The sequence below is a fragment of the Azolla caroliniana genome, unplaced genomic scaffold, assembly GCF_043228905.1.
Source record: "Azolla caroliniana isolate FFs.n. ecotype wild unplaced genomic scaffold, voAzoCaro1.0.p SCAF_141, whole genome shotgun sequence".
NCBI lineage: Eukaryota > Viridiplantae > Streptophyta > Polypodiopsida > Salviniales > Salviniaceae > Azolla > Azolla caroliniana.
Window position 1 is genome coordinate 13,723 of NW_028230576.1, and position 11,107 is coordinate 24,829.

Here is an 11,107-nt window from a genome sequence, read left to right on the forward strand (position 1 = left end):
AATGTTTCATGCCCCAACAAAGATGATGCCTTTGTTATCTCTCAATCATCATCGTAAATGATCACGGGAAGACAAGTGAGATCCTCATTTTCTTATGACTTTGAATACCTTACATTTTATTCTTATATTCTCTTTAGAGTTTTTTTTCTCCAAAAATATATTCTCTTTAGAGTTGTATAGGACCTAGATATGATGTACTCATTTTATATTTTATGTCTTTTTAATGGCACTAAATCACTGTCCCCCGATTACGATGGTACACCAAATCATTATCCTTGCTAGTGCTGATTCTGTCATTTTCTAATTTTATGATTCTTTTCGTAGTTGTTTTTTCTAGTATGAAAATAGAACTTTGGGGCATGTTTAATGCTACATACATACGTACGTATAAACTATAATCAAAAGGCTTTAATGCACGGGATCATAGTATGAACCATACGTGCATTCGCACTTGAGAATGGTTCAATCATTCGAGTATGGTAAACACCCTCAAAGTATGGTAGACACGATACTTTTGTATTCATTGTTTATTATAATGTAAATTTTGTTTTAAGGTAAAAAGTGTTAAAACAAACATAAGAATGTTTTGATAACATACGCATTTTTTTGCATTCACATGAAAAAGAATGCCTACCAATGCATTGGAGTATATTACGTACTATGCACGGGATCATTCAAATGTTGTGAATATCCCCCTCTCAAAACACATTATCTCATGACACATCTTGAAGATGCTTTGTCGAGCATTAAAAGTTCGAAGTTTTTGTGTACATTCGGGGATTTTCTCACCGCATAAGGGGAAACATTCCGGTGAGGTTGGATGAATGAACTTCGTTTTGGAACACCACAATTTAGAGAAAACACAAAAATAATGTAAGTGGCCTAGCACAAACCATACTACAAAAAGGCCAAGCAAAAAAGGTGTCATAAAGATCCCCCTCCCCCCCTTTTAAGCATGGAATGTATTTTTAATTTCTATGGACCAAGAGTGAACACAATGGCAATACGAGAATCCTTCCGTTTTGTATAGCCCAAACATTTGTTTATGTTGGTTGAAGCCTCAAATAATTATTGTACAACATTTCTTGAATATGTTATAACAACATTAATCTTGTATGACTAACTAATAACATGTAGAATTATATACGATTAAATTGCTTACAGTATTTAATCTTCAAGAAAAACATTTGTAAATAATTAAAGAGTAATAACACAACATTTCAACATGGCAAATATCTAATAAAGAAAAAACATGAATTGAGTTTGCTATGCTAACAATATGGATCGAATTTGCTCATCTCTTCATATTCTACATACATTTATAAGAAACCTAAGAAAATAATTGGTGTATTACATACTCAAAAGACATGACACATGTCAATCCTACAAGGTCAAAAAGTGTACAATCACTTGATTTCCAACTTCAGATTCTTTATGTTTGGAATAAATTTGACACGCCTTCCATCGTACCCTTTAACAATCCAAGGTCAATGAGATGTGAATACTTAACTCGTTTAGCATTCAAGTGAGAATATATCTAGTTTTCATGTTATTGCTAATTATTAGGTACAGAAAGAGAATATTTCGAACATAATCAATACCATCAAAACAATAGCATCATGATTTACAGACCAAATGGTATTTCGCCCCTTTAGAAGAGCTTAAGAGTTCATTACCTCATTTATTAAAACTAAGTTTGAAACTTGAAATAGAAACATGTTTAGCATCATCAGCATTCAGAATTTTCTAGTTTCATGAAATGAATACCTAACGTGTTTTAACTCTTACGTGGCTCAAGAATCATGTGTCCAACCTTTATTTAAAGCAAATTTCCACTCAACGAAGCAAGTGTGAAACAATAAAGCTTCAAAAGTTAATAATAGTAATCGTATGAACACTGTAAGAGAGCACCTTGGAATTCGAGTAACACTAAAGTATTTCTGCTATTAAAGTATTATTGATATATAATCTGATCATCAATGTACATACAATCCAATTGAGGATATTTTCATACTATTTCCATATTTTCCTCGCTTTGTTTTTCAGAGTCAGATCGAAGGGCAAGTTGCTGGCAATTCATTTTTATGAATGTACACAAAACTTCGTATCCAAACTTTTTTTCTATACTAAAAAAAACAACTCTTTATCAAGCCTCTCTCATAGAAAACACTTCACTACAGTCTTTCACTTATAAAGTGATCATATAGTAGTTCATAAAGGCAAAAATGTAACAAGGCTCTCAAGCGCAAGTACAAACTTTGGGTGGTGATCTTATAAGCACATTGCATAAAGCATGCATATAGAGGGAGAGGGAGAAAGAGAGAGTTTTCCAAGTAAAAAATTAATTGTCAATTCTACATTTACCCTAATCAGAAATTCATACCAATTGTTTTGGATATATAGGCACAGAGCAGAGAACAGCATAAATCAGCGTAACGGAAAAAAACTTTACATTCCAGGACTCTGTAAGCTTGTCTGCTGGAAAAACACCATCTCACCTTTCGAACCACTCATATTCGCAGACATCATCTCATCGAACCCTCGTCATATAAATGCTTATATAACCTCAATTTGTCAAATGTATCACCTCACCTATTTTTATTAACGCTTGGACTGAGAAGACAAAGCAAGACCAATCTTCTTCCGTGGTCCCTGCACATATCATATAAACAAAAACATTATATAAACTATCACAATAACATCATTCATTGTCATATAACAGGGCCTCAATACAGTTTCGAAAAGCTCGCACATAGATCATTGAATTTGGTTGAATTTCAAATTTCACATGATGCCTTACTGGCCAAACACTCTTTTTCATGCAGTTCAGGTGCTCATGAAGGTCAACAACTCACTGTGAATTCTGTTTCAACACATCAAACAACAGGAAACCTATGTAAAGCTTTTTATTAACACTTGGGTTCATTTACCCTTTTGTCATTTCATTATTGGAAAACGTATTCCCTTCCCAGTGATCGTGTATCCAAGTGTTTTGAGTAGACATTTTAATCTATTGTGCAATATTCCATCTAGACACTAGCTTTAATTCAGGTATCTTCCACAAGATATCATTTGCATATGAGAATTTTGAACTTTTCAGCATCATTAGTTGAGCAGCAATATAAAAATAAACAGTCATAATATGCTTACATTGTATATGCATAGATTCAAATTAATAATAATAATATGAAGAAGAATATACCATAGGAATGCCCAGCTCCTTTAGCTCGTCGTCTTTCATTAGTCGCAGGACTGACATATCAATCTGCAACCCAATGAAGCTTATAATGAATTACAACTTTCAACCACCCATCTAAAACCAGTTTAAAAACATATGTCACTCATACAGGTTATATGATGCTGAGATTTGACATTACAACAAATATGAGAGTATAAGAAGAGCATAGCACAAAAATCCAATAAATTTTGTTAAAGAGGTCAATAATATAGCCATTTATTAGAGTGTTGTAAATTGCACCTCATCATGTGTTCAGTTGTATCCTTTCTTACTGTGTGGACCACACACACATATACATACAACAGATATAGCATGCATGCTATATATCCAAGAAGAATCAAGAAACAGACAATGGGAGTAATATACATCAGAAACAATTCCATTGATTGAAAAGGTTGCAGAAAGCATGATCGAAACAATTTCATTGATTGAGTTGGTTGCAAAAAGTATGATGATACCTCTTCTGCCTGGAATGTTATCAGATACTTGCTTAATCCAAGTGATTGCAAAAAGTTTGCGATTGTCATGGCTTCCCCCTGACCAAGACAAACAGACAGTGATCAATGCAAAACAATAGTAATAATAATAGCCAAAAAGCAAAAGTGTATACATGAACAGAGCAAAACCCATTAATGCAGAATACATGATGAACAAATCGGCCACCTATGTGGCCGTTGCTTTCTTCATACAGGAAACAAATGTGTCCATTTAATCAACCAATCAACCCAAAACAAAATGCACGGACATGCTTTGCCATTTCCTATCCGGAACAGCCAAAGATTACGACCATCCAGCATAGTGGGCTCTCTCATACTGGAGAGGTCTGACAAGGAACGCATCAAGACAGATAGTCAAGCACATCCTTGACAATACACAGCCACCAATAGTAGCAGCTAACCAGCTCTAGAGTTTTCCTTTGTGCTTGAATGTCCAATAGTTCAACTATCTCGACAATAGCTCTAAATTGGTTTATAATACCAGGAACCTAGGGACAACATTGTTCCTTCTCTCGTGAGAAACCCTTCCTCCATGGAAAACTTTGGGCCAATAGTCTAACGGAAGAACTTATCTTGCTAGCATTCTACATGCGGCCATCCTAAATAAATGTGTCTGATTTCTGGGCTTCTCATATAGGATGTACGTCTCACTTTTGACTGTATTGAAACTCATTTGATACACAAGTCTACACTGAGAATCAGACTCTACATTATCTTTCATTCAAAGATACTCAAATCTTCATTAGTGACTCCTGCATGAGTTGCACCCATCTAGCCTGGCACCCTTTTGTTTACAAGTTGAGTACAGAAGTATTTCATAGAGGCATGTTCTGTCTAGATTCTAAATCCGAAACTCTCACCCTCTCAAGACATATCACATGGCCTAAGTATTCAATGACCTTCTGACAGAAGAAGGTTTTCTTATCATTAAATCAAAAGGTATGGTTCTTTCAAATTCTTAAGACTATAGATAAATGATTAACATATTCATCTAAGGTTTTGTTGAAGACAAATATATCATCCACAGTGACCACAACAAATTCACCTACTGTAAGACAAAACACTTGATTCATGTACATTGTGAGTGTAGTCAGCACATCACATAGACCACCAAAAAAAAATTAAATGACCAAAACATGTTCAAAAAGTTGTCTGGGTATATCTCATCAAAAATACATATTTGATGATGCCCAGTGCTGCTGAACAAAACACTTGATTCATCAACATTGTGAATGTAATCAGCACATTACATAGACGAACACTAAAAATTTAAAATGACCAAAACAGATTCGAAAAGTTGTATTGGATATATCCTCTTCAAAAATACATATTTGATGATATCCATTGCAATAGGTCAAAACACTTGATTCATCAACATTGTGAATGTAGATAACAATGGGCCCGGTTTCGGCTCAAACTGAACCGAACTGATAAACCATGGCTTAACGGTTTATAGGTTCAAAGATAAATAAACGGTTTGGTTTGGTTTCAAATGTTACTAATCGGTTTTGAATTTAGCGGTTTATCGGCTTATTGGCTATCGGTTTCTGTTTATATGGTTCAGTTTAAAGATTTAAAGGTTAATAGGTTAAAAAATAAACATAAATTTTTTCATATAGGCTCTAACTTTCAACTTTTAATTTTAAACTCTAGTTTTAACTTATTAAATTTTATATGCATTATATGTAGAGTCTCCTTTTCATTTATGATGATCAAATATGATAAGTATGATAATCAAATTTATGATCAGTATGATAACAAAATTTATGATCAGTATGATGACAAAATTTATGATAAGTATGATGACAAAATTTATGATGATTTTCTCACACAAATTTATAATAAGTATGATGATTAATATCAATAAAAAATGGTTTGGTTTGGTTTGGTTTTAATTTATGATAAACCGGTTTGGTTTGATTTTAAATTTTTCATAAACGGTTTGGTTTCTCCTATTCTTTAAACGGTTTGGTTTAATGGTTCGGTTTAAATGGTTTCATACATTTTTAACAGTTTGGTTCGGTTTTTATTATTAATAAATGGTTTGGTTTGGTTTCAAGGCCAAGAAACCGAACCGGGCCCATTGCTAAATGTAGACAGCACAATTGGAACTGAGACTACATTAGCTCAATCCTTTCTTTTTCCCTGCAGGTAATCTCCAGGTTGATATTGGCCTGAACAGTCAAAATATAGGCCTTCACACCTAGCATTGTCTTGCAGTTCTGGAATCAAACCAGATTTAGGCTTCTTACTAGAAAGATTTGAGATCTTACCATACACAAGTTTACAAGAAAATGACGTGTATAGGCTGCTTAGACTTCTCTCAACTAACAAAAACAATTCTAGCACTAACCATTGATTTACCTATGTCAACGACTTGAGTAACATGTTTCCTACGGTCCTCATATATCAAGGTCATCTCCATAACCTGACTTGGTGTGGCACATTTCTCAGTTCTTAAGATGTAAGGCAGATCATGTGCCTGGAAATAATCAAGTATCTCCTCAGGTATACTATGGAAAATCCCGCAATAATTATCTGCATACTCATACACAATAATTATCTGCAATAATCATGGGACTTACTAAGGTCATCTGGTGAGATGAAGTTATTCATAACATTGATCTAAAATAGACCCCATCTCTTAGGCATTTGGCGATCTTTAACCAATTTCGTCCATCTATGTTCTATGCCTAGTAGGTTAAATGAAACAAGTTCTATGCGGTTTGATCATCTATGATCTCACATAATTGGAAGGTTGGTTCCCATTTTATGAGCCACTAATCAACTGCATTGGCATTCCAAACTGAAACACCGCGCAGTTAGGGTTTGTGGGCATACCAACTCCACTCCAACTGCCCAGGGATATGTATAACGATGCAAACAGATTGGTTGCTGGTTATTGTTCAAGCAGGCATTTCTCGAAGACATTGTCTTTGATTGACTATCTCATGAGGTCACTGACCCATTGATATGAACATCATTGGGGATATTCTCCGTCAAAGGGTCAGATCTAAGAGATTGGATAGAACCCAGTGACAAGGTTCAACTAATTTAGACCCTAGGAACTTCAATTATCACATAAAGACTGATGGGATGAATGTGATCAATGCAGTGATGTGCAACAGCTAGGACAGTGGTAATGACAATTTGATAGCCTTACTCCGATACCAATCAACACAGTCCTCTAGTTGTGCCCTCTCCTTCTGTCTCTCTCTATGTATAGGCAAAGCACAAGTGGTGAAGAAGATGAATATGACGAAGGAAATGATTATGTGGATGAGCAACAACACTAACAGGGGTGTGGTGTATTCTCTAGATTTTTCTCCCAGCCTTTGGAAATGCCTTTATAGACTAACCCCCATTCACAATGTGCAACTCCTCACCAACGCAATGTGCTAGGTCCACACCTATGCCTAAGGATGTCTCGGAATGGTCCCACGACAATTAAGGTCATGACACTACCCGTGCCTAAGAGTAGGTACAGGCTTGGGAAAAGATCCAGTCAACCAGGTTCCACTGACTCTCAAGATGTGCCATTAAAACTCCACAGTACAATAATGCAAAAGAAACTCTCTTTACATAGTGCAAATGCAAACATGTCATGAATCATCATGAAACATATGACGATGTTCAAGCTCAGTCATGCCTCATTAACTCTGTCCATGCCCTAAATATGGGATAGGCTCATAAAAGGAGCTACTTCCAAGTTTTTTTGCTTGGGAACGCTCAAACATAACAAATGCATATATTGTGCTCAAAAAAGAGATTCTATTCAACGATAACACATTATGAGAAATTATGAAAACTGCTTCCAAGGACCAAGACGATATATTAGCTTAGTTTTTGAAAATGAAAAATCGTAACGAGAATTTACCATAGTTGATACTTTTGGCACAACTGGAGGTTTAGCAGCAGCTACTGAAGGCTTGGTCACAGGCACAGTGGTGATCTTTGGTGCTACTGGCTTCATAACAGATGAAGTGCGTTGTTGTAGTTTGGTAACTACTTGTGGATGAGATTGAGGAGGTGGAGTTGGCCCAGAAAGCTTCTCCCTTAAGTCTTTAATTCCACTTGATGAGTTATTTCCAATTTGCGCATTTCTAGAGACAGTCTTTTTCAACTTTGTCCTTAAATCCTCACTGCCTCTTTGTTCATCTGATCACAAGTTAAAGCTCACATTAGAATCACATAAAAAGACAATGTGTAGCAGACCAAATTTCAAATTTTACAAGAAATGAGGGTATAATGTACTTTTTACTGCTGGTCGAGGATCATCAATATCATCATACATGTCGTGCTGCCACTTCCCATCATAACCTTGCAACCTGGTAAAATACAGAAGGTATGTGAAACAATACGCATTTTAAGACTTCAATACTCGGTGGCTCACAAATTTAGTTTGTTTATACAAATATATACTGCATTTGTTTGCTACGCAAATATATATTAGCATAAGTATAATATAGATATGTATGTAAATATACACACATATATATACATACATGCACATGTATAAGTGTGTGGAACTGCTGGTTTTTTCGGACATTAGATCCATTATTTCGAAATGTAAGTATAGACAAATTCTTGGCTGTTGTCCTTTAGATGTCACATGTCATGTAAGTATAGACAAATTCTCGCCTATTGTCCTTTAAGATTTACCATGGATAAGTCATGAAATGTCACATGTCATGTAGGCATATGTGAATTTTACAATCATGCAGTGAATTTTCTACAAAATTCACAGGTAGATATCATCCATGATTACAGACCCACATATATACAATAAAGAAGAAACAGGATAGATGCTATAACCATTATCATAATGATCTATGATGAGTCATCAGGAATGAAGAGGAGTCCTCGATACCAGAACCATAGGGTGGGGCTCATATAAACCATTTTTTGTGTGCCTACTAGTTAATTAATCACCATCAAGGTGACTAAGCACAAACAACAAATATGTGGCTGGTTGGTAATCAGCTAAAGCTTAATTGTTGCACTCCAAAACCAAATTTATCAAATTCAATATTCATGCATTACTTGGTTCTATCTCCTGATTATGTATTTAATAGAATGGAGCTAAATGTCATAGAGGAGGCACATGATAAATTAATAAGAATTTAGAGAAAGGAAAACTTACAGAATGATGACAACAGAGTAAGAAAGCAAGAGGATGACAATGAGATGAGTAGATATTGCCAATTAGAGGTTTCAGATTTTTACATGTAAAATAGGTTTCACTCATTCAGGCTTTCCAGCTTGAGTCTTTTCCTTTTTTGGCTTTAAATTTGGCATCAATAGCATGGAATTTTCAAATATAAAACTTCAAAGATTATTGAAAACCTTGCATCAAATTTAGAAAAAGTGCATACGGAAACTAAAAATAAAGAATTGTTCGGATAAATTTCAGTGAGATTACGAGTATGTCCGCAAGGTTTTAAATCATTTTCAGGTTTCCCATTTCAAATTTTAACAATGTTTCCCATCATTAGTAATCAATGAGTAAAACTTTTCTGTGGCCTTTTGCATAAGTTATGATGAACCAAACATCAAGAGAAAGAGAATTTGGGAAACATTGAGATGAATAACAGTCTTAATTTCACGGGAACAATCCAAACTGTTCCTGAATGTTCAAGGCTTAGCTATATCAATATATGTGGCCCATGACTTGGAAGTTTGCATGTATAATTCCAAAAAAATATCCAACTTTGAGCAACATCACTAGCAAAAGTCTTTGAAACCCCTAAGTGATAACATCATCCTTGGTGGCATCCGCAAGTTACATATTTTAAGCTTCCGAATTGTCGTTTGTGTATTAAATACTATAATGCATCTCAACACCATAGACAAGAAAGGCAAACACATAACACACTTAAGATTCACTCACGTGTTAGTTCAGCATGAGCGCTTCAATATGCCATTGAAATTTATGATAAAGTCACAAAGTTTTCTAGTTGGACATTTATCGGTGTGTTACAGAAGACAAATGAATATACTTTATGCATATACATACATACATACATACATACATACAAACATAGGAGCGTGCTCAGCTATGCGTGTATGTGTAAATGTGACTGTATTCATGTAGATATGTAATATATGGGTGTATGTGTATATGTATTGTATGAATTCTAGGTATGTATGCATCTGTTTCTGTCGGTATGTCCACATGTACGTCTTTTATGTATGTAAGGTACGTATGTTTGTATTTAAAAGGTCTACGCTTACCGCTTTGAATAGGATTGTCTGGAGGATTCCTCTCCGTTTTGAACAGTCGTACCAAGCCTATCCTTGATAGATCTCTTCCTACTTCCTGCTGAGCTTGAAGCAATGCGATCGGAATACATCTCACCTGCACATCTAAGCAAAGCTCAGAAAACTTCGTTCACAAATGATCATTAAAATAAAAGCAAACTAAATTTTTGAAATGATCACTGTCAAGACAAAAGGGGAGAACTCGGGCTTACACCGTAGAAAAGAAACAGGGAAGAAGAGGAAACGCTGTCCGAAGAATGAGCTAAAGGAGAATGTGAGGTTTTGGCGGGAAACCGGGGGATTAGGGTTGCCCTTTCTCGTTTGTTTTCTTGGGGGAGTTTTACTGAGAAAGAAAGCGTGCAGAAACCCTCTGTGGGGGAGCCATAGCCAACATGAGATGAGCAGAAGGCCGAATTTTCTTGTCAGAAGGATGTGCTTCGGTTGTGAGAGAGAATAGATTGCCTGCCTTTTCTTTTTCTTTTGTTCTTTCTGGTCTTTCTGCTGCTCCTTCTCCTTCTTCTTCTTTCTTTCTTTCTTCTTCGTCTTGAGAGCGAAAGGGGGAAACAGAACCCAACCCTGACCCTGGTTAACTTTTTAACCGGAGTTTGTTTTTAACCCATGTCAAACCTAAAAAGCTTCTTCGGCTCTAACATCTTTTTCTTCGTGATTTTTTGGACACCACAAACCCCTCTCCTCCTCTTATGAAGGAAATGTACATTTTCTATAAAGTGTCGCGGCTTAGTGGTACTATTTCCTCAGTACAAGCTCGCAAAGAGCTGCGCAAGATGACACGCCGTAAAAGACGAGCTTGTGAAGCATCTCAATATTGGGAACTCTACCATGTGCTCATGAGCAAGGATTGCGCCTTTGCATGGAAGAGACTACGAGAACTGAGACCACAAACACCCGTTGACGATCCCAACACTTGGCACACATATATAGAGAAACTCTACCACGTCCCGAACCAACCACCCATTCCAATGCCTTCCACACCTCGACCTACCACAAGGACACTTTTCACGACCTCTAAGGTCACAAAGATCATAAAAAAATTACAACATATGAAGTTCATGGACCACGCAGGATTGCGAGCCGAACACATCATATATGC

The 11,107-nt window shown here is 35.9% G+C and overlaps 1 protein-coding gene across 2 annotated transcripts; it reads right to left on the bottom strand.

Moving 5' to 3' along the window:
* Positions 1-2,175: 2,175 nt before the first annotated feature.
* On the bottom strand, positions 2,176-10,322 carry LOC147849040 (uncharacterized). Of its 2 annotated transcripts, none has more exons than XM_087337857.1 (7): positions 10,211-10,322; positions 9,970-10,093; positions 7,990-8,063; positions 7,613-7,893; positions 3,697-3,774; positions 3,203-3,265; positions 2,176-2,652 (listed from the first exon to the last, which is right to left on the bottom strand). In XM_087337857.1, the coding sequence occupies exons 2-7, from the start codon at positions 10,086-10,088 to the stop codon at positions 2,602-2,604; spliced, it is 666 nt and encodes a 221-aa protein (XP_087193983.1). In that variant the 5' UTR covers positions 10,089-10,093; positions 10,211-10,322; the 3' UTR covers positions 2,176-2,601. The 2 variants fall into 2 exon arrangements, with proteins under 2 accessions (XP_087193983.1, XP_087193982.1); XM_087337856.1 differs by having other exon boundaries at positions 10,207-10,311.
* Between the last annotated feature and the right edge of the window lie 785 nt (positions 10,323-11,107).